The 25617-nt window shown below is 35.5% G+C and overlaps 1 protein-coding gene across 1 annotated transcript; it reads right to left on the minus strand.

Moving 5' to 3' along the window:
• rybpa (RING1 and YY1 binding protein a) lies at positions 1-23469 on the minus strand. The gene is given in 5 exon segments (NM_201317.2): positions 1-1378; positions 4911-5003; positions 8018-8689; positions 22822-22947; positions 23356-23469. Coding segments are annotated over 5 exon segments (1167 nt in total). The 5' UTR covers positions 23382-23469; the 3' UTR covers positions 1-1128.
• Positions 23470-25617: the final 2148 nt, after the last annotated feature.

Genomic DNA, 25617 nt, shown 5'->3' on the forward strand with positions numbered 1-25617 from the left:
TTTTTGTGTGAATTAACATTTTAAGTACTTATTTTAGAGGAATATATATATATAACAGTCAAAATATGAAACAATGTACATGATACCAGCATAATCCTCAAGACTGTAATAAGGTTTAGAAGGTTTTTATTAGCTTTATAAGCTTCTAGATTTTTAACAAAGGTCAGAATGAGTGTTTAAACCTGTGCAAAATGTCCTTATGGGCGAAAAAAGCCAATTTTTACAACACAATGCTATAGTGGGAGTATTAATCGGTGATCAGTTTTCATTAAAGGTCTCAATAAACCGTAAATATACTGTATGAAATCTCACAAACAAGTAAGCTGCTTCATATTCCAACAACTGCCGCGCACGTTCTCAGTTTCGTCGCCGTGAAGTTGAACAACAGACAGCACCATGGATCTGGATATAATTTGACAAGAAATATGCAAAGGTTTAAAGTCTAAAAACAGAGCAAGATAAAGAACAATTTCCTAAATACTCTCTTATCATCTCGTGAGCCACAAAACATGTCTACATGGTACACCGTATGGATTTCAAAGTTGGCCTTGTATTTATAATACTGTAAACTCACATCATCACAGTTTGTGTTTCCACCATGTAAACGCACAAGAGTTTCGTCATATGAAATAATAAGGGAACCAATCTCCCCCCGCACACGGTGGGCCAAGCACGATCTTTTCGTCGACAGACCGCCGATTCAGAGATGTCTGAGAAATGGATGAGCTCAGATACTGTACATTTAGAATAAACGATTCTACGTTCTAAACACAAAGTCAAAAAACAGCTGTCTGCACGATGATTTAAATGACAACGAACGATAATAATGCAAACTTGGGAGCGCTGAGTTTCCGTGGTGCACACACAGGGGTTATATCTGGTAGAAGTACAGAATATACAGCGGGTCTCGGCGTGATGGGTGACTCACATGAACATCAACACATCAATCTACAAGGTGCTCCACGAGGGTTTCTCGACGGCTACGTTTCTGCCGCTGTGTGTGTGGAGATGGACATTGTCTGAATGGGGGTTGGAAAGATCCCTTTTCCATGTACAGTTTGGAGTGTGGCTTTAGGAGCTCTTGGCCTCGTCCAGTGAGATGCGTGTATGTGTCAATCGCTTCCTCCTTCAGAGGGTCTCGTTGTGCCCGGAGGAGTGGTCTCTTCTGGGGGTTGAGGCGCGGGATGAGCCCTTGTCTGTGCTCTCGGAGCTGGAGCTCAGGTGCTGCTGTTCAGAGCCAGCGCTGGAGGTGACCGTAGAGGACGAGGTGGAGGACGAGCGGGTCTTCTCCTTAAAGTCTGTGATGATGACAGTCACGTTGCCCACCGTTATAGCGAGCTGTTGAGCCGAGCTCCGGTCAACGTTCTTCAGTTTTGGTCTGGAATGTAAAAGAAACAAACAACTGAGCATTACCATTGAGTTCAACGTGCAAAGAATATTAAAGGTTCAGCTTGATTTAAACTGAAAATACAGGGATCGTTTACGAAAAGGGATGTAATGAGTCAATTCTGAGTCGAGTCAATCAAGAAATTAATTATTGGTCTTTAATTTCTTAAATGCTTCACATTTTTATGTAAAATATTCCAATTTTCTGAGATACTGAATTTAAGGTATTCAGTAGTTGTCATCAAAATCATCACAATTAAAGAAATAAACACTTGAAATGTATCAGTCTGTGTGGAATGAATGTATACATTATACAAGTTTCACTTCTTGAATGAAAGTCACCTGGATGGCACCTGTGTGTATATGTATACATATGTACACACAGTTCTACCGATTCTTGTATCTGATTGGATGATAGCCATGAGATAATAAAGTAATATCCGCTCTCGGACAACCTCTTCACTCTTGTGTATTACTCCGCCCACACCAGCGACATCGAGAAAGCTAAACAACTCTACACAGCCTAATAAATATTGCAGCTGTTGGACAACAATGTACTTTTGTTTTTTTTTAAGTCAATGATGTAGTTGTTTAGACTGGTTGTAGTTGTTGGGACTGTCATGGTGGCTATCAAACTGTCATGAGAACTCCTCTGACTGCTACCATTTCAAAAGTTACGCGAGTTTCTTTATTTCAGTCTACTGTAAAATGCTATTTGTTTAGGCTACATTTAAATGCCGTAATTTGGTCACAGTCATCTGCTATTTACTTCAGAGGAAAGACGTGGTGCAGTGCAATCTGGGCTGCAGCCAATGCTTTTTAATGGGCTCACCTAACAATTCTACGTTCTAAACACGAAGTCAAAAAACAGCTGTCTGCACGATGATTTAATGACAACGAACGATAATAATGCAAACTTGGGAGCGCTGAGTTTCCGTGGTGCACAGACAGGGGCTATATCTGGTAGAAGTAAAGAATATACATATGATGCAATCTCAGCTTGCATCATAAAGGATGCATCCAGATCCTATTGAATAGATTTGACTGCAATGTTAAGTTAAGCTTAATGCTGAATGACAACTAGGATGCTGTTCTTTTGACTGATTTACATGTCTTTATACAGTTTGTTAAATGTTATTAATGAAGAAATTAATTTCAAATAAATTGTGGTAATACTTCAAAAATAAATTTTTGTAGTAACCCACAACGACTTGAGCAAAGAAATTGACATTACATTGTTCCGCCACAAGATGGTGACAGACCACAAAAAAGCCGGAGAAAATGTTTTTCTGAGCATGAATTTAAAAGGAAACTTGAACAAATTATTATAGAACTGGTAAATGAGTGTCTTTCTAAGTAAATATCTCTCATTTGTATGTTATAGCGCAATGCTATCTCACGGCAATTCATAACATTTTGATTTAGTGGCTAATTCGAATAAATTTGTACGATCTAATTCGTGCAGTTTAGTACGATTAGCTCATCACCCAATCATTGTTGGGGTTAGGTGTGGGGCTGGGTTCCTAACCTTTTTAAAATCATACAATTTCGTATAACTGAACTCATATGAATTCGTACGAATTAGCCACTGAACTGACAAAACGTAAAATACTTACGTTTCCTTGTGAGATCAGGCTGTATATTGTTGTATTTATACCATAGTCTGGTAAAGTTTCTGGCAGTGTTTGCTTTGCTTTGGCCTTTTTGGGGTTAATTATTGTGATATCCTGATTGCAACAGAGAAATACAGGAAGATATCTCTGTAGACTGATGGCCTTATAATCTTAAAATGTGAGCAAAATCACCTGTTTTGTCATCACTTTAGACATTACACTAGAGAATCACTCAAATACTAGCTCTAAAGTGACATTGGCGAAGTAGCAACGGCTTCTGCCGTTCTGACGTCAGCTCCAGGTATGAATGAACAGCAGAAGAAAGTAGTTCCTCATGCAAAAGGATTTTAGACACTCCGTGTTTGATTTTCGTTTTTATAAACACGATTATGCCATCAAACTGTTGTATAAATGCAATATCACACGAGTAGAAGTGCGATATGGCTGTGCATCATCACTGCCAATGCACACCTCCCACCGGTGCCAATATACAGCCATATCACACTGCTACTAATGTGTTATTGCATTTATAAAACAGTTCAATGGCATAACAGTGATACTGCTAATATCAGGGGTGTGACGAGACAATCCACAAGACGAGACACGAGATTGAGTTCACAAGAACGAGACAAGATTTTTATACTATTTTATTGAATCCTCAATGATGAAATATATGAATGGAAAATTGTCTTTTATTCAAATGAAAAAAAAAACACAAAATACAAAACTATTTAGGTGCTTCTTCAAAATCAACTTGTAAACGTTATTTAACTTGTATTTTATTGATTTCTATGCTGTAAAGGGAAAGCAAACACTGCAAAATATTTGCTAATATATGAATGGAATTTTTATTAAATAGATTTTTTTTTGCTAAATAATAAAACTAAATTTCTATTTTATTTACAATACAAAATAAATAAATAAATAAAATAAGTAGCTTAAATTATAAAAAAAAAAAGAATAAAAAATAAGACCTTGCTCTTTAATTAGCCAAGACCTCCTCCTGTCCTCTGCAGAATTCAATAAAAGTATCTTTATGTTTCTAAGATGACAGAGAGATTAATCACTGCACTGACTTACATTTTTGGAATGAACAAACCTATTAAATATAAACCAAATTATCAACGTTTTTAAAAATGTGCAAAGTAATTGTTGGTTGGCAGTGTTTGCTGTAACTACATCATTCTGACAGCAAAAACAAGCTTTCCAAAATCCACTGGCAGCAGTTCCAATGTCTGTTGCAGAAGTTTTGGCAACTTGTCATTAATTTACTCTGCAACCAAATGTGTCTCTTAATAAAAGAATAAAGAGAGTATTATTTAGCCGTCTTGTGATCATGCATACTGCAGAAACTGGTGTGTGGTTTTTGTCAAATTAAACTACCATTTGAGTCTTTACCTTGTACAACAAAAAAAGCATAATTGCATGCATATTAGTCTGTGATATATTAGTTTTGTCAAATAAAACAGCCATTTGAGTCTTTACCTTGTAAAAAAAAGCATAGTTTTATGCATCTTAGTCTGTAATATTTATTCTCATCTCATTAGGAATAAAACTCTAATTAAAATTAAGTGTATTTTTAAATGTTTCATTAAGCTCTGCAAACATGATAATCCAATTTTCCCATTTACAATGCAGGAGAGTTACAGACAGACTGCTCATTGGATTTCTCTTAAACTCAAATTATTTGCAAACAATATAAATTGAATGAAATTCATTTTAGTAGGAATCAAGAAAACTGACATATAAAACTAATAATATAAATTTGCCTAATATATATATTTTCTTTACATATTGTGTTGTACAATTATGTAAAAAAATCTTTTAAAATATAATGCATGTAAAAATATCTAAAAATGTAGCTAAATTTCATATTAATGAAAAAAAAAAAACATAAGAATATGAACTTACCGTGATATAACAGATTTGTTATTCTTCGTAACAGATTTGCCAGGCTTCATGCCATTGCTTTCCCCAGCTGGACTTTTCTGAATGAGTTTGGGCCTGTAAATGTTAATAAAACATGTAATTAGTAACTGACTATTAGCATAAAAAGTAATTGCTTTTAACAATTTACAAGCAAATGTGAGCTGGTAAAAAAAAAAAAAAGTTTCAAATAAAATTTGAATGTATTCGTTAAGCTGACAGTCTTATCAAAATCAACATTGAGGAACTTTTAAAGTGCACCTATTATGGATTTTCAAAAACACCTTTTATGCAATGTGTAAAAGCTCTAAGTGGATGAGCTGTACAGTTGAGTTTTAAATATAAAACTAATCCATGTATAAAGTTCTTGGCTGTGTCTGAAATCGCATACTTCCATACATATAGTACGTTAAATACAGTATGCGAGTAGAGTAGTGTGTCGAATTCATAATATGCGAAAAACAGCATGCAAAAACTACCCGGATGACCTACTACTTCTTGTAAGATTGTGAAGTGCACATCCAATGTACACTATGCTATCCCACTATGCCATGCAAGTACGCTCATGAATGGGAATGAAGATACTAACACAGATAGCTTACAAGATGATTACAAATGGCTGATGTAGTATGTCCTAATTACATTCATACTACTCATATTTTAAATTCAAACTCAAATGTAGTAACTACTCGAGTACTAGGCGATTCAGACACAATCCTTGACTCTCAAAATGAAAGCCGACTCAGTTGCTACTTTGAATCATTCATAAAAACAATATAGCAGATTGTGGGGAATGGGATTGCATTATAACTTGACAATGTTTCACAAAAATACTACAGTATAGCCCCAGCCTTGTGCTGTGTTCCTTTCTAGGCTACACAATAAGATATTTTTAAGTATTGCAATAACAATATTTATTTCAATAGAACATCGTGATTTATTTAAATTCAAGTAATGATCATACTAAACCAAACTGATCATACTAGTCTCAGGGTGTACCCACAATGTGTACAGTTGCCTTGAACTGGGCCGAAGCCACACAACAAGTGTACCGCGTCAAATCCCAAGTGAACTGCGCTCTGGCACACCTCTTCCAACCGAGCCAATTGAACCGCATGTGAGCCCGATTAGGAGCACTCACACTTCTCAAATGGCTTGGTTCAGATGGCATAGTGTGAGTACTAGGGGTGGGCGACGTCAACCAATTTGGCATCGTACTATGTCTAATGTGTAACATCGCGATGAACGATGACATTGTCGTCATGTGAAAAGCGGGGTTGGGGGGTTGGAGACGGTGTTTGACAGAGTGCGCGCAGCGTGTCTGAAGAGCGAGGAGGGATCCGGTGGTGAAGGGTGAGAAGGGTGCGTGACTTATTTGAGGACTGGGAGGGAGACTTGTCTGAATATCACAATTAACAACTATAGTGAGACGCGATCCAGCGATACATGCATTTCTCACTGGAGCCAAAGAGCTTAGAATGACCAAGAGAGTTTAGAATCACTAAATAGAACGTTCCATTGCGATAGCAGCGTCCAGCAACAGCTCCGGATTCTGCCATTTTGGAGTGAAAACGGTCAGCTGTCCATTGGATCTTATTGCTGTCGAGATGGCAAGCAGCTGCTTTGTTTTTTATTCATTTATTTTAAAAGCGCATTAAAGCGGAGATACAACATCAAAGACGACAAAACACTTACTATCACAATCATCAGCACTTTTAATAGTTTATTTTACAGACTTATAATATGCTGTTGTTCTATTGGAATTTTCAGCAACATCTAGTGGCTGTTTCCCAAATCGCACTAGAGCAGGGGTCACCAATCTTGGTCCTGGAGGGCCGGTGTCCCTGCAGGGTTTAGCTCAAATTTGCCTCAACACACCTGCCTGGATGTTTCAAGTACACGGAGTAATACCTTAATTAGCTTGTTCAGGTGTGTTTAATTAGGGTTGGAGCTAAAATCTGCAGGACACCGGCCCTACAAAAACAAGTTTGGTGACCACTGCACTAAAGTGTCGCCTCTTAGTGATTCTATGCTCTTTGCTGGAGCTCAGACGAGCGCATGACAGTGTGTGTGGCTGTGTGTTTAAGAGGTCACGTGATGTGCGTTTTCAGCGGATGAAGGATTGTTCAGAAATGCTAGGTAAAACACAGTGTGGATGTGGGTCATTTTTGGTCTAAAATGCCATTTTAACACTAAGACGTATTAGTGTAAACGAAGCCTAAGTGTATATTTTTCGTGAGTGGGTTTGCAACGGGGGCAGAGCGGAGGATCGGCGATGCTGTCTCAGCATCGTGTTGTCCATTGACCATCGGCGATGGATGATGGCATCGTCTATCGGCCCAACCCTAGTGAGTGCGCCCTACATACTAAAATAAATTTCGTAACAGATACTATTTTTATCCAATAAAATCTAATTCAGGCATTTATTTTAAAACAATATAAATAAGTGAACACCTCATTGGGTATTCCAATTTGTATTGGCTGTTGACATTTTATTGACACATACAATAAATGGATTTTATTGCACCTCTCAGCGATACATTCAATGTACTTTATTGTGCAGCCTTATTCCTGTCATCATACTGATGACTGCTACAGCAACCAAGAATGCGGGATTTGCCGGCTATTTATTATTAAAGGAAGGGTCAATACCAGATACTAGCTGTACTTGGTGATTTGTCAGTAACATGTTCATTTGAACAGCTTTATTTTCATTCAAATCACAAATTGAGTGTGACTAAAATGGTTGTCTTCTTGATGTAGTAATCTATAGAATGCAAATTATGCATTATGGTGAACATGCCACATTTGCTCCACACACACGCACAAAAAAAACTTTGATTTGACTGCATTGTCATTTAGCAGAGCTGGTGCAACCACATAACTATGATCAGATGCTTTTTAACCTTGGAATATTCTCATGTTTTTCTGTCTGAGAAAGCGCGGACAACACATGTGGGTGGCATCAAGATGTTTGCAAACGGCGTACTCATAGCTCAGGTATATCAAACTTCTTTTTATCCCCAAGCAATGCTGAAAAGAACTCTGTGGGCCCTTTAGATGAAACTACGACCATAAAAAACAACACTCACTTCATCTTCTTAGGAGTGGGTTTTTTGCTGGGCGTCAGGCTTTTATGTCTCTCTTTGTGTTTCTCCATCATGGCTCTCTCGATCTTTCCTTTTTTGAGCTCTTCTCTCTCTGCGCCCATCCTCTCGGCCGGCTGCATCCCAGAGCCTGCCGTGTGCGGATGATCTTTTTCCATGTGCTCTCTGAGAGGCTGAAGTTTCTCCAGCATGGCTCTGTCTGTGTGCTCTCTGTCTATTCTGTTGTGTTGCTGCGGCGGATGCTGCTGTGGCTGTTGCTGCGAATGCTGCTGTGGCTGCTGCGGCTGCTGTGGATGCTGCTGTGGTTGTTGTTGTTGTTGTTGTTGTTGTTGCAGGAGGTCTGGGGTCAGTCCTGCTCTTTCAGGCCTCCTGTCTGAATCGAGTGCTTGAGGTTTGTCAAGAACGCGTTCCTGTCTCCGTTCTTTGAGTGAATGTCCGCGGTCCAGCTGACCTCCTTCTAGACCTAGTCTCTCAGGATGGTCAGAGTCAGGATGGAGGCTGCTGAGTCTGTCCGAGTCAGAGTTGTCCATGTCGAAGTGGTCGTCGTCAGGCAGGTCTCTGTCTGTTCGTTCTCTTCTTTCTTTCTTGGCTGGAGGTGGAGCGGCGTACTGTTGAGCGACCTGCTGTGCCACGAGTTGAGAGTTTATCCTAGGTTTTCTGAAAGAGACGAGGTTACCAGAAATCAAGTGCTTTGTCAACAATACCAATCTCCAAATTAAACACAAGTATCTGCTGATTTGTCTCTGATGTCTAAATAGGATGCTAGATAATCTTAACATGCAGTGAGGGTAATGGGTATTGTAATAATAAAAACATGTCATGTTTTTTCCTGGGAATAATAACTCTAAAGGAGCTGTTGACAATGAATTAAACCAGGGGCCTGTTCCATAAACCAAGCTAACAAAAAAAAGCCAGGCTTATTTTGGTAAGGCAGGTTTATTTATGGCAGATTCAGTTTCATAAATAAAATTTACGATAGTTCAAACTCAGTTACTGTGGCAACTTTTGCTGGGAAACTAGCCTGGTCCGGGGCAGGTTAACTCTCAGGCTTAGGTTCAAGCTTTATCAACTTAAGTCTTAAGCTTTGAATTCAAAGTAATGTTAACATTTACCTGCCATGATCTGATGCCCCTTTAATTTACTTAACCTCTTAATAATGATTAAAACTTAAAAGTCACTTAATAGTATATATATATATATATATATATATATATATATATATATATATATATATATATATATATATATACACTAAACATCTTTAGGAATAGAACGATAAAACATTTAAATTAAAATAAATTATTCAAAAAAAAAAAAACAAATACAAACTCTAACATTTCAACCAAGTGTAAAATTTTTTATGTTTTCTGTAGATTTTTTCTTGTTTATTAAAATTTTGTTTAATATTTTCCTCCAACATAATAATTTGGGTGCATATAAGGATTTTTTTGGTATTGAAAATTCTAATGTATATGCACAAAGATAGTATTGTAAAGCATTTCCAGAACAAAATAAAAATCCATCAGATTTTGCGTGCCTGGTCTTTGTAGCCACTGTTTTAATCTTAATGTGCTTACAATTTTAAGTTACATTTTGTATGTTACAGCAAGCCTGCAATGCATTAAAAAATTTTCCTTGCAAGCAACAACTGGCAGTAAGCGCATATCTCGCCATATATCGCTTTCTCTTTTTCTCTCTTGAGCGGAAGCACAATGTCAATGTATTGTTTAAATTAATATCGTCTATCTAATATGATCTTTATTTTGTATTTTCTATTGGATTTAAGTAAGGTGATTGGCTGGACCATTCTACATCTTGATTCCTTTTTCTGAAGCCATTTGAGAGTTTTCTTGGCTGTGTTTTGGATTATTGTCTTGCTGAAATGTCCTCTCTGGTTTCATCTTCATCATCCTAATAAAGTAGACGACTGAAGCAGCTGATATTAATTTACACTGACAAAGGGCAGAGGATTGCTTAACAACTACTGGGAGGTTTAAATGCCTTTCTTCACCTCCTTTTCCTCATGAGCTTTTCGCAGTCATTTTATTTTATTTTAATACACAACTATCCCGATCACCAGCGATCTTGGAAAACATTCACACTTACATAGGACTACAAATCTGCTGGTAAATGGACTACAAGAACCAGTCATGCACCACACACACAACCGGCTCCTGATTCTGACTGATTGCATACACATACATCCAGCTCACTTTGAGACACTCATGGCTGAGTCTTGTTATCTGTTTAGTGACATTACAATGCGTTTCCTTTGTCTTGCTTTACCGTGTTTTTGATCCTTGCCTTGTTTATTTGTTTATCCTGTTTGCTGCCTGCCTCTGACCATCTGCCTGCCTATTGACTACGATTCTGGGCAGCCTGTATACATCTGTTTGCCCCTGTGTTGACCATTGCTGGCCTGACCTCGCTAACAAACCTGCATGTGGATCCGCACCTCTGTTGTCAGTGTCACTTCTCACGTAACATTTAACATTATTTGTAAACTAATAAGTTTTATTTTATTTGGATATATGTTTTTTTTGGTTGTTACCAACATCAGGTGAAATTTTTAAAATTAACAGCACCTTAAGAAATACGTTTCCTGAGAAAAATGCTCATGTTTTAAACACTTATTTCCCCCACTGTAACTACTTTTGAAATAGTAAAAATCCCATTTTTAAAAAGTCTCCATTGTACCATACATAATTACAACAAAACTTCAAATTCTAAAATCATCAACAATGTAATAACTAGGACTGTCAACATTAACTTAACACATGATAAATCTGAAATGGTTAATGTGCAAATGTTTCTTTAATGCAATAATCATTTAATAAGGTTTGATCCCAGTTTCTTGCCGACATTGCAGTCATAACATTGTCTGATTCATGGATCAAAACACAAAGTGATTGTCATTTGTCATAAAATAATTGCGATTATTAACAGCTTCTAGATGAAAGTTTGGATTAAATCAAAGTTTACCACTAGAAACGAACTGCCCTTGCACTGAAATACAACAAGTTTAAAGCACTAAATTTGGGTCAAACATATTTTTGCAGATGTTAGCATAATACCAGAGTGTTAACCATCCACGCACTTCAAAGCACACTGAACTGTAAGCTAGTCAACAAAAAGCAATGGCAAAAGCAAACTCTTTCCATCCCTTAATAGATCGGCATAGATTGTTAAGCACCCTAGCATCAACAGGAACTATTAATTCAAGAATACATTAACTGTATGACACTGAAATCTAAAAATAAAGTGAGTCCATTTGCAGAAGGCACTTCTAATACATTTACTGTAGACCACTGGACATCAGTAACAAAATCTACATCGGTGTAAGAGCATTTATCATAAATCAATAAATTGAAAGACTAGTAAGTCAGCAAACAATATTTCTTTGAACTTTATTGCTGCATATTTACAGTTAAATGCTATATTTTAAATGTGCGATTAATCTTGATTAATCAAAGACCATGACTGCGATTAACATGTTCATTTTGTTAATTGAGAGCACTAGTAATAACACACATATATGTATGGAAAACATAGTGCATCAAACATATACTACTCATCAAGTAAAATTTAAGACTTTAAGACCATCAAGATTTTTTTTAATGCGTCATTTACCTCATATGCGCTCTGTCGCGAGGTAGGCGAGCGCGAGTATTTACAATGCTCTAACTACTTAAAACTCATAAACTGTGCACAATTTCACTGTGTGTGTTTGCTGGATCAGTCTTTCACTGACATATACAACAAAAGCCCCTATTTCACTGAGATCGAGAGAATAAAAGTACTCCATTTCTTTCTCTCTCTCTCTCTCTCTCTCTCTCTCTCTCTCTCTCTCTCTTTCTTTCAGTCTCTCTCTCTCTCTCTCACACACACACACACAATGGCCCATTTGACCTGCTGGCGTGACTTTTCTTCTCCTCTCGGCTGTTGCACAGCGTTACTTCTGGATAAAGAAACGAGAGCGTGTCTTCAGAGTTTTCTCCACCGTGTCTATCATGCATCAGCTGTGAGATCGCTGCTGCCGCCTGCCACTTATTAGTATCACTTATCTGTGAAGAGCGCAGTGCACAAGAGCCAATCGCAACTGTTTTTGTTGAGGGTGTGACCAATCAAAGGGGGGTAAGAGAACTAGATAAGGATCAGAAAGTGAGCTGGATATTTATATTTGTTTATATTATTTGCTAAATGCTCCTGTTGTTTGTACAGTTTATATATATCTGACTGTTTGTATTAATTGACAAAATTGTATTACAAATAATATATAAATATATTCATACATTTTAATACAAGAACTGCTGCTGTGAAGAAAATATAAAACTGTGTATAAAAAGCACCGTCAATGCACCGTGATGCACCGAAATATCGAATTGAACCGAATCGATGGCATGATAATCGTAACCGAACCGTGAGACTAGTGTAGGTTCACAGCTCTTATATATATATATATATATATATATATATATATATATATATATATATATATATATATATATATATATATATATATATATATATATATATATATATATATTTTTTTTTTTTTTTTTAATGACAAGTTTAACATTGTTAAAAGTACAGTTGTTATGTAGAATAGTCAAAAAATATTTTTGTTTGCTTTTGGTCAACTCCTATTTAACCTTATGCGTTTCTGCTATAAAGCCTGCCGTTTCATGTCTATTTATAAATATTACGTCCACTCACACTTTTTTTCTGTAAACAGTTTTTGTGTAAATGGAAGATTATCTAAAGGGATATATTGCTATTATTATCATGAGCAACTGTGTAATTGTTTTTAAGTTTCTTTTCCTGATTAGGGAATTGAATAAAAAAAATGCTGTAAAATGTCTAAGTGTTAAATACACTTCTTTGCAATAAAACAAAAAAAACAATTATATAAACTTAAACATATAGATTATTTACATTGTTAGTGATTAGATGGGTTTCATCCTAATTGAGTAACATTACTTCAACAACTTTTAAACTTAAGCCCCGTTTAAATTGATTTAAGACCTACAATATAATATTTCTGTGAATTTAAGACTTTAAGACCTAAAAAGATCTTTAACAACCAATAACAGTTTTAAAAAAACTAATAACAACCAATAAATAATTGGTTTTGAACTGAATCGACAGATTTTTTTCATAAGAATTCATTACATTTTAAAAATATTTAAGTAAAAAACTTTTAATATTTCACATTTCTGCTGTATTTTTGGTCAAATTAATGCAGCTTTGTGGAGCATATGAAACTGTTAATTTTTTTAAAGGCACAAACAAAATGAAACCATGTATAAGCCATTAAGACTATCAATAGACAATAATTTATGAAAAGAGGAACAACTACTTCCCAAAGCAATGAGAGATTTTTACTGGGCAGCCAAGTTTCGTTCATAAGGGTGTGAATGAGGAAGGGTGAATTCTGGGGTTTAAAACAGAGTTCCTTTATTATCTGAAAAAAGGAGTGCATATAAGTGGAAAGAGAATGACAATAAATACTCATGCATCAGAGTTGATAACGCCCTGCTGACAGCTTATGTGATTGATTGGCGTCTCTCTATGAAGTTATAATTACATTACCTGTTCCAGATTTAACTTCATTCTGACAGCACATAATCACTCTTTTCAAATCTTATTAAAGAACGATAAAGTTGTGCTCATTTTTGCTAAATAAATAGAAATTAACAATCTCTTTGCAGCAACATCACAAAGCACTAACATAAATTCTTTATTATAACTGGTAAAGTTGCATTTTCAAGACTTTCCTTTTTAAGTTTGACAACTGAAAAGAATTGCTAAAAAATGCCTTCATTTTTTTCTATTTTTATTTTATTTTATTTTTATTTTATTTTATTTTTATGATACTCGTAATAGCTATAGATTATTTCTTGGATTCATAATCATTTGCCACATATGTGATATGCTAACATATGTATTCATATAACACCAATGAACTGATTGTGGTTACTGCAGTTTTAAGTTTTACTGAACTGTAAAACGTTGTCATACACACGCACACACACACACACACACGCACACGCACACGCACACGCACACGCACACGCACACGCACACGCACACGCACACGCACACGCACACGCACACACACACGCACACACACACGCACACACACACACACACACGGACACGCACACACACATTTTTTTGTATTACTAATGGGTAGCAATTCACAATTATTTAAAAACTTGGTTAATCTGTAGAAAACCTCTTTGATTAACCAGATATGTACATTGTAACTGTAAAGTGCATGTCATTTCTGCAGTAATTCAATTTTGGTATTGCTATGCACAAAACAAACCTTAAACTAGGACTGCACAATATATCGTTTTGGCATCGATATTGCAATGAGTTTATTCGCAATAGTCACATAGCAGATTATGCAATGTTGAGTTTGCATTAGGACTGCGCAATCGTTTCAACATTGATATCACAATGAGATCTTTAGCAATGTTCACATTTGACTATTTGCAATGCTAAGTTTGCATTAGGACTGCACAATATATCGTTTCAGCATCGATATGACAATGAGATTATTTGCAATAGTCACATCGCGATATATACAACGCTGAGTTTGCATTAGGACATTATATCGTTTCAACATTGATATCACAATGTGTTCATTTGCAATAGTCCCATAACAGTATATGCAATGTTGAGTTGAAGTCATAGGAAGTTTAGAATTACATACACACTACTGGTTAAAAGTTTGGGGTCAGTAGGAAGTAAAATAACTTATCCTGCTCACCAAGGCTGCATTTATTTAATCAAAAATACAGGACAAATTGTAAAATTGTGAAATGTTATTAAACTCTAAATTAACAGTTCAAAAGTAGTTTATAATGGAATTTATAACTTTATTCTACTGTTTTTAAAGATAAATTTCCAGCTTCATTACTTCAGTCTCAAAGTCACATGATCCTTTAGAAATCACTCTAATAATAATAATAATTATTGGTATTATTGGCACATTGGCACTTCGCACTGGCGCAGTAGGTAGAGCTGTCGCCTCACAGCAAGAAGGTCGCTGGTTCGAGACTCGGCTGGGTCAGTTGGTGTTTCTGTGTGGAGTTTGCATGTTCTCCCTAACCCCCAAAGTCCAAAGACATGCGGTACAGGTGAATTGGGTAGACTAAATTGTCCGTAGTGTATGAGTGTGCTGGGTTGCAGCTGGAAAGGTATCCGCTGTGTAAAAACATGTGCTGGATAAGTTTGCGGTTCATTCCGCTGTGGCGACACTAGATTAATAAAGGGACTAAGCCAAAAAGAAAATGAATGAATGAATTGTTATTATTATTATTAGTATCAATATTGTTATTATTAATGGTAATACAAATAAAAGCAATATTGACTGAAGCAATAATTTCATTTGAAACTACATACAATAAGAAGGCAGTTATTTTAAATTTTATTAAATATTTACAATTTACAATTTTTTATTTAATAAATGCCGCCTTGATGAAAACAATATATATATATATATATATTTTTTTTTTAACGTGAAAAAAAACTGACCCCAAACTTTGGCCCGGTAGTGTACTTTATATTGTGATTATATAGAAACAGTTCAAAATACAGGATATTTGAGGAGTTACCGCAGAGTTTAACCACAATGGAGTAGAAGAATATCTTTTATACATTTTTAAGGCCTGAGGGAGTTTAAAGCATTCAGACACAAGCAATTTTAGCATTTGTATCTTCAATAGGAAATCATTTGATTAACTCTAAGTCTAACTCAAACTAAGTCTTTACAGTGTTATTTTTATTAGATTTTTTTTTACCATGAAGCACTGTTTATTTCACTTTTCTACTTGCCCTGTTGCAAGTATTTTTTCTTCCACTTGTTTTTACATTTCCTGCATCATTCACTCTCCTACAGAATTCTCGCAGTCAATCTAAAATTAATAAATTATTTCCAAATACAGCTATTCAAGTCATCAGGTAAAATTGTACATGTATATATTGCAATGTGTATCGCAAAAATACAAAATATCACAATGTCAGATTTTTCCAACATCTTGCACCCCTAGTTTGCACTATAATTTATCATTTGCATGTGTTTTTGAGACTTATGATTGTACAATGATTTTAAAAGCATTTAAAATTGTACCATTTGTAACTTTAGTAACGAGTGATTTTATTAAACTATTTTCTTATTCAAATACTGTACCCTTAATACTGCAAGACTTGGAAAACGATAAAACACTGTTTATTTCAATTGTGCCTTTTTCTTTATTGCATATATAAATTGTTTATTAGATTTTATGGAGATGCATTCCCACTGCACAATTGACCTAACGTCATAAATTCTCTCCAAATAGAGATATTAGGTCATTTTGGTGAAAATAATGCAGAATAAAATAAATATGGCAATGTTTTTCCAATATCGTGCAGTCCTACCTTAAACATTTAGTCATTTAGCAGATGTTTTCATCCAAAGCAATCAGCAAGAATTTAGCAAAAATTTATTTGGAAAAGATTTACAACCGGGAAAAATTACGTTTTTTGCATTATTATTAATCTGTAATTAACTATTTTGATACTTAATAAAATAGGACTCTTAAAAAACCCTTGCCTCATTATTGACCTTATTCTAAAATGCGGTAGTGCGTCTGTTTTCGCGATTGATTTAGAACTTCCGATTCAGTCGCCTATGGGAGAAATGACAAGGTATAATAAACGTCAAAAAACGGTCAAACTACTTGCTCTAAAAACAAATGTTTGCATGACTATATAGAACAAGTAGAATAATATAATAAGAAAATGTCAGTTTGCAACATCAAACAGCGAAAAAAGAAGTTTTTAATGTCTAAAAATGAATGGAAGTGAATGAGACCAGAAGTCTCGAGACAAAAAGATTCAAATGGCTGCACCTGCTCGTCCGTGAAAAATAAGGTGAATTGGGCTGTCAAGTATTTTGAAACTATCAAATCAAAATATTACAAATAATGAAATAAGAAATAATCATGTACTTTTCAGTTTTTCACAAGTATTTACCCTGTGTTTTCACTATATGTCATAAACATTTTATTGACTATGGTTTCCATTTTTCCCACTGATAACCGATTAAAACTGTCATTTGTTTTCATTATCGATTAGATGTTGCAACCCTACATTTTATAAGCGTGTGGTCCCCCTCACAGCATAAATCTGGCTTAAAAGAGACAGACAGAGGCTTTGTTTATGTGTGTGTGTCTGTCTATGCGATACCCTGCTGATTCCCTCAGCTGTTGCTACTCTGGTGTGCAACAGTATCAAGACACAGACGACACTCTTTCAGGTCAGCAGAAACAGATCTCAGAATGTAATAAATCTGGCCTCATCAAACAACCTTATTACAAGACAGCACGGACTGATCCTGTGGCTTCAACAAATCTAGAAAAATCAACATTCAAGCATGCGGTTTAATTTATGCGAGAGGAGATGTGTGCACTTCAGGCCTTAAACAATACATGAAAAGACTGTCACTTTGGCAGAGAATTGAGCACCTGTGATAGAGCCAGTGTGCGCTCGCTACATTCATCCCACTAGAATATTCCTCTGAAAGCAGGTAATGGAGCGAAACTTAAAAGGATGTGGTGTTTCCTTTATGATCTGTCAATTTTTCAAGAGCAATTCTTTTGCAAATATGAAAAATTAAACACCTTGCACATATGCAAAAGGTGACCAAATGTCTGAAGCACTGGTGAAAATCGTTTTCCCTAGTGGTGTAACCAATCATAAATCTCACGGTTTGGATCACATTATGGTTTTTTTTAGTCATGGATGATAATTTTTTCAAATTAGCCAAAAAGGGGAGGGAACAAATGTAATTTGCTTTCCATTTATTACAAAAACAACACTGCAATACACTTTTGGTTAACAAACAGAACTTAAAAACCTGTAATTTTATTAAAAATAAAATGTAGAAATAATCAGCTTAAGGATACATTTTAAAATATTCAGTGTTGTAAAAAACTCACTGTTACTACTGCCGTTGCTGACATGCTATATGTTTAAATCTAACATTACATTATAATTTGTACAACCCATATTTATTTTTAGCCCCATTTTCAATAAATGATTCAGTTATTCGCTCATAAAACTTAATTTGTCCATGCAAGATGGATCATTTTTGAAGAATTATTCAGTGGACTAATCTTGATGGCTGGTTGGATGTCGCGTGGGTGTTAAGATCCTGATCTTTTTTAATTTAATCGAGCAGCGTACACTGAATGCATAAATATCGACTAAACAAGTAGTGACAGAAAACCCCTTTAATAACCTAAGAAACCCACCACCACATCCTGAAAACCCTACCACAACTTCTTCTGTCATCCTTATATTTTACAGGAAAGCCTAAATGCTTTCATACACATGATTTGAATGACGCGAGAGGCAATTTCTTTGCAATCGTTAAAAATTTAGGATTAATCGACAAGTAAAAAATGTATTAGCTTGACCTGAGTTTAACGTGTGTTCCGAACCGTGCATTGTGATCCGTACAAATACAGATCAACCGTGATCCATTACACTCCTACTTTCTCCCCCTTTTTATTTGAATTTAGTACATTCAGAACTTAAAATGATTATGTATTTATTGTTTTTACATGTTTTTGTGCAAAACAAATATAGGAGCTGTACTGAGATCTTTAAATAGATGCTGCATCCCCAAATTGCCCACTTATATTGTCCTAAAAGCTTCTTCTTCACACAATTGTACATACGTTTGAGTGTGTAAAGGAAGAGCATGTATGTTTTGGGATATACTACTTTCTCATCAACAGACTCTTATTTTGCTTAGTTACACACCCTGTCACCACATTATCCACATTCTTTCATATGTAATTTCCTTCCATACTGGAGATGCAGCAGCATAATAATCATCCATTTGCAAGTCTTTCATGCAGAGAAATCTCATCAGGCGTTTGCATAATTTTGCGTTCAGAATCTAATGACCAAACATGTCTTTATAAAAGTTCACGTTGTTGTTGCAGATAAAATATAACATGGAAAATATTATAATTACTTTCCAGTAGGTTAGATATTATTCAAAAGTCATTAAAACATCTCTAAGCTTCTCTACTTGACAGTTGTTCTTAAACATGCGCCAGTTTTGTAGTTTAACACTGTTTTTACCTACATTTGTAGTTCTAAGCAATTTCAAGTCCAAAGCGCAATGTATTGTGGGCAATATCAGTGGTTAGAGTACAGAGGTTCCACACTTCAATTTTCTACTGGACATAGTAGTAGACTATCTGGGACCCTTTGGCATACTCTTTTCAATACATTCTATTTTCTGACCATTTAGGATGTTTAGTATGCGAATTGAAATGCAGCAAGAGTTGTTGTTGTTTATTAGTTTTTTTTTTGAATGACATCAAATAAGGTAGATCAAGTATTACATTTTAAAGTATAAAATTTTTAATTATTTTTGTATTGTCGTAGAAGTTACTGGTAAACATTGACATTTTATTGCTCTACTATGGCGGCTGAGAGAGCTCAAATGCACGGCAAGTCAAGAAAACACATGCAAACAGAAGAACACTCACAAATTAAGAAAACATCTACATCAATTTAATACATTCTCACAACATGTGAAAATACAAAAACGTGATTTAAATGCAGAAATGTGTCGGGGGTCACAAAATGTGACAAACCCAGTTGCTTCCTGTTGAGTTGCCGGAGAACTAAAAGGTTAGTTTTTCGTTTATTTTAATATTCTGAGAGCTCAGTTTCATGTTGGTTGTATATTTTAGCCCTAACAATCTGACAAACTAACTCTTAAACATTTCAGTTATGGTCTGCGCTATTTGCTGCACATTTCTCTATTTCCATGTTATGAGAAAATTTTGTGCACGTGTTGTCAAATTAGTGGTGGTGTTTTTGGTAATGCATTTTCTTAAATTGCAGCACATTTAAACTCTCTGTATCATTGTTTAACAATAGCTTCTACACTAAAACACAATTAAACAAGATTAATATAATTAAAAAAAACTATATTTAAATATTACAAAGGAGCCCAAAATCCTGTATATCTTATTCTATACAACGGTCTTTCAAAATGACTGGATTTTACCCAGCAAGATTTTTTTAAGAATGTAAAACAACTAAATTTAGCGTGATCACCAGGGCCACACAGAATCTGCTTACACAGAAATCTGCATTTTTTTAGCCCATAGAGTGTACTTTTTTTATTCTGTTTTAAAATTAATTTCAGTAATATTACTGACTAATATGAAAATGTTTATAGGATTTATTTACAATACAGTATGTAAAGTAATATTTTATGTCTTTTTAATAGATATGTGGTAGATGAGAGAGAGAGTTTTAATTTTATTGCCATTTCAGTGTCTATGGCTATGATATGTGGTAGATATATTATATGAGAGACTTGCTTTGTTTAACAAACAAGTGGATCTAATTGGACATGCATTGTAAACATTAAATAATTTTTTTATTTCATATATTACGTTTTAGTTACGATACTTTCCGAAATCATTCTGCATAAATCTGCAGATTTAGTTTTTTTTTTTTTTACAAAATTCTGCACAGAAATAGCAAAAAATGTCTGTACATACTGTCTGGCCCTAGTGATCACGTACCCTTATGTATTTTAACCCTTTAACTACCTGCTCTACCAAATGGTTGACCATGTTTTGACTGTTTTAAACAAATGTTTAAACTGTTTAAAATAGTGGTTTACACACACAGCATTGTTGGTTTGCAAAAATAAAAATAGAAAAAAATATAACAAATATAATCCTGTTGCACTACTACACTTGTTTTTGATGTTATTGTAAAAAAAAAAACAAGAAAATGTGTTAAATGAGAATCTGAAATATGTTATGGCATACTTTAAAATGATGATGTAGTGTTCAAAAATGTTTTATTTTAATTGTATTTTTAATTAAATTGGTCTTACACTTCATATTTTATAGTATATGCCTTAATTCAGGTACACATCCATAAACTGACATGTCAACCATATGGTAGAGGTTGATATTTTAGAAATTATGGGATGTGTTGAAAAAAAAAAAAACGCATTGAGTGCTAACTAGCGACATTAGGCATTAAGAAATGCAATCCGATTTTTTTTTTCTTGTTGGGGCAGTTAAAGGGTCAAAAAGGTCAGACGGCAGGTTCCATTTTTGCAAAAATTTTCTGCCATGCTTAAGAATGATGATGAAATAGCACCCATATACTTTCATCATTATCATTAAAGTAGATATTTTGCACACATTTGATTGCATTTAATTTCATTTACCTTTATATGCAGACATTGTGTTGTTTTTAACCTAGGGTTGGCCAATTAATCGAAGTACATCGATCTAATTTTTCCAGGTCAATTTTTTAAATTACATTTCCAACCGCGTGTTGAGTCACGTGACCCTAGGCTCTGCTAGGGTTGATTTATACTTCTGCATCAAACGTATGGGGGTATGGTGCAGCGCAGCCTTCACATAGTCGCATTTACGCACACCTCTCACAAAAAGTAACTACACGTGGCACGTTTGCACTTCATTGACGCTGGTTGGATACTGTCCCAGAGATGCCTTGAGACGGCATATTTTCATAAAATAAAATAAATAAAATAATTGTTCATTACTGATAATCGAGTTAAAATTAATCATGATTATGATTTTAGGACAAATCACCCAGCCCTTTTTTTAAATCCCATACTATTGAACATTTTCTAGAACAAATCTAATATTTACTTGGAAGCTTCTGATATTTTCTACAAATTTATCATAAAAAATATCCCAACTGTATCTTATAATCCACTATCGAGACATTTGCAACCGCTAAAATAATTACACTACCATCTGTGATAAAAAGAAATTAAACAACTTTGAAATAAAACAGGCGACGCAGTGGCGCAGTAGGTAGTGCCTCACAGCAAGAAGATCACTGGTTCGAGCCTCAGCTCAGTTGGCGTTTCTGTGTGGAGTTTGCATGTTCTCCTTGCATTTGCGTGGATTTCCTCCGGGTGCTCCAGTTTCCCCCACAGTCCAAAGACATGCGGTACAGGTCAATTGGGTAGGCTAAATTGTCCGTTGTGTATGAGTGTGTGTGGATGTTTCCCAGAGATGGGTTGCGGCTGGAAGGGCATCCGCAGCGTAAAAACTTGCTGGACAAGTTGGCGGTTCATTCCACTGTGGCAACCCCGGATTAATAAAGGGACTAAGTCGACGAGAAAATGAATGAATGAATGAAATAAAACATGCTCATATCTACAAAAACTATTTTTAAATGCATTTATCTTTACTACAGGCCTACATATCTGATATTTAACTTCCTCACCAGATGCCTTTCTACATATTTTCTAGAGACCATATTCAGCACTCATACACTAAATTCTAGCACTTAACATCATCAATATGATACCATCAGTGCATTAGTGTGGCCACAGCAATACATCAGCCACAAAAAAACAGCCATACGCTCCATATTCTCAACAAATAACTTAACCTACATTAACAAATTAGAGACATTAAAGCCTCAACCTTGCAGTTTTCCATTTCCTATACTATAGGAACACATAATGGGCCCCTGCACACACACACGCGCCAGGATACATCCATACTATCCCAGATCCTGCCGCCTGTCCTAGAGTGTCATTGAAATTCTACAGGAATCTAATGACGTCAGTATGCACGAAGACACAATCCGACATCAACAAGTCACAAAATATCAATGTTGACATCCTCGTCGCATGCGTGTGCAGTGTGTTTATGCTGCATGATGTGAATGCTCAGCTCGTCCTTGTGTCACTTTACCTTGTAGATGTACCTTTCCGCACATCACATATACTGCATTTGAATGCCTCTGCACTGTTTTTGAAGGTGCAGACGCTACAGTCCCAAAATCCGTTGTCTGCAGAGGGCTTGGCTTGTCTTTTTGGCCTGCAAGATTTAAAGGGAGCAATGGTTAGGGCATTTAAATAGCACGCTGCACCCTAATTAGTGCAAGTGTCATCATGTGCACTTAATTATACGCGCTGGAGACTGTAAACCAGGCTCCACAATCACACCATTACGCGATTTAGCATGCCTAAAGGGCAAACTAGCTTTATCTGTTGACAAAAAGCCGAGTGAAATAGAAGAGAGGAGGCGTTTCCTGAATTCCCTTTGTCTAAAGCTGGATACCGGGAGTCAGGCAAGGCTCCGTATCCGCCATGGCTGCGCTTTTTTCCGTTAAATCCGACCAGGAAAAATAAGTAGACTTCATCCGCATTACGCGGCTATTCGCCGGTGTACACAAACGCACGAGCTGCTTTACAAAAAGGCAGAGTAATCGAGTCGTTTCTATACCTGGATGGGCTTTTCTTGTCGCCCATAATGGGAGAAACACCGTCTTCCAGAGGAGGGGGCTTCTGTAATGTACAGTGTGAGCTCCAGACAGAGCCGCTGCTGCTGTTATCGCACACTTGCACTCGCTGACCGCTGCAGCGCAAGGCGTCGGTCCGTCACGTGACCCCATTCTTGGCCAATCACGACTCGCGCACGTTTAAAAGTCTAAATGTTTTATAAAGAAATTTGCTCGTTTGATTGATATGAGAGCTGCAGACCGCGTGGATTTGTTGTAGGGTATAAAGGAAAATTACAAAAACTAAAAAATAATCAATGGCCTTTTTTGTTGGATATCCAGTTGAGTACACTGAAATATGGGAACTGGAGGTAAAAAAAATGAACGTCGGAAAATGACTGGAATTGAAAGCAACTTTTAAAAACTAAAGAGCTGCAGAAAAATAGATTTGACCAACATGAGCTGTTTTCACTGATGTTTAGCCCTATGTATATAGCAAACTAAAACAGGAGTTTTTTACATTTGTAAAACACGTGTAAGTTAGACTCCATGGGAATGTTTCTGGGCCCATAGTATTTTTTTTAAGGGAAATCATAACAAATGTAAACATTTTATGAAACATTAATCTTGTGAAATTATTATGTTATAAAACTAATCAATCTATAAATCTAAAGATTAAAATAAATAATTAGTCAGACATTTTATCAAAATAAACTATTTGTGTTCAAAATCAATTAGTAAATTAAAACTGGATTCAAGATTATCTAATGATAAAAATTATCAAATAATTTACAACAAAATGTATTAATAAATATGATTTAAATAAATCAACAAAATAAATAATACAATTATAAATAAATATGCAAATAAATGAATACAGTACAATAATGAGTGTAATAAAATGTAATAGGCGGTTCATACCATTGTGGCGACCCCTGATACGGATTAGGTTGAAGGAAAATGAATGAATGAATAAAATGCAATAAAGCAATGTAATGATAATTATAAGTATGTATTTACCACCAATTTATTATGTAAATTTTACACATAAAAAAACGAAATGCCTTTTGTTTTATGTAGGTGGTCTTTTAGATGGAGATCTGGTTTTGCTGCGCGACATAAGAAATGTGTATGTATATATAACCAATTAAACTAAGTAAATTAAACTACGTAATCTAGGTATGATATTTAAAAAAATCGAAATATACAAATAAATATAAAATATTATAAATATATTATATTATTATTATTGTATTATAATTCATTCATTCATTTTCTTGTCGGCTTAGTCCCTTTATTATTCCGGGGTCGCCACAGCGGAATGAACCGCCAACTTATCCAGCAAGTTTTTATGCAGCGGATGCCCTTCCAGCCGCAACCCATCTCTGGGAAACATCCACACACACATTCACACACACACTCATACACTACGGACAATTTAGCCTAACCAATTCACCTGTACTGCATGTCTTTGGACTGTGGGGGAAACCGGAGAACACGGAGGAAACACACGCAAAGGCAGGGAGAACATGCAAACTCCACACAGAAACGCCAACTGAACCGAGGTTCGAACCAGTGACCTTTCTTGCTGTGAGGCGACAACACTACCTACTGCGCCCAGCAAAGCATTAAAAAATTTATGTTATACAAAAACAAAAAGGAAAAAAAGCCTATAAAAATTCATGTTTCACAGTGCACTGGATAACATTATTATCAGGTTTGCATAAAATTATTATTCATTCATTCATTTTTCTTCAACTTAGTCCCTTTATTTATCAGGGGTCGCCACAGCGGAATGAAGCATATGTTTTACACAGTGGATGCCCTTCCAGCTGCAACGCAGTACTGGGAAACACCTACACTCTCACATTTACTTAAACATACACACACACAAACACACACACACACACACACACACGCACACACACATACACTGTCAGTTTAGTTTATTCAATTCCCCATACTGACTTTGGGGGAAACCGGAGTATCTGGAGGAAACCCACGCAAACTCGGGGAGAACATGCAAACTCCACACAGAAATGCCAACTGAATATATATATATATTTTGTATGAATAAATAACAAAATTGATTAAAAACACAAACTTACAAATAAATTTTTATATTTTATGAAAATTGTTTAATTTCACTACAATATTTATCACCAATTGACTTTATTTCAAATTCTAAATTCTAAAATGTCTATGATATTGTGTAGTTATATTTGTCAGTATTATTCTTCGTTACATGGTTGATTAGAATGATAAAA

This window comes from Danio rerio, chromosome 23 (assembly GCF_049306965.1).
Source record: "Danio rerio strain Tuebingen ecotype United States chromosome 23, GRCz12tu, whole genome shotgun sequence".
Taxonomy (NCBI): Eukaryota; Metazoa; Chordata; class Actinopteri; order Cypriniformes; family Danionidae; genus Danio; species Danio rerio.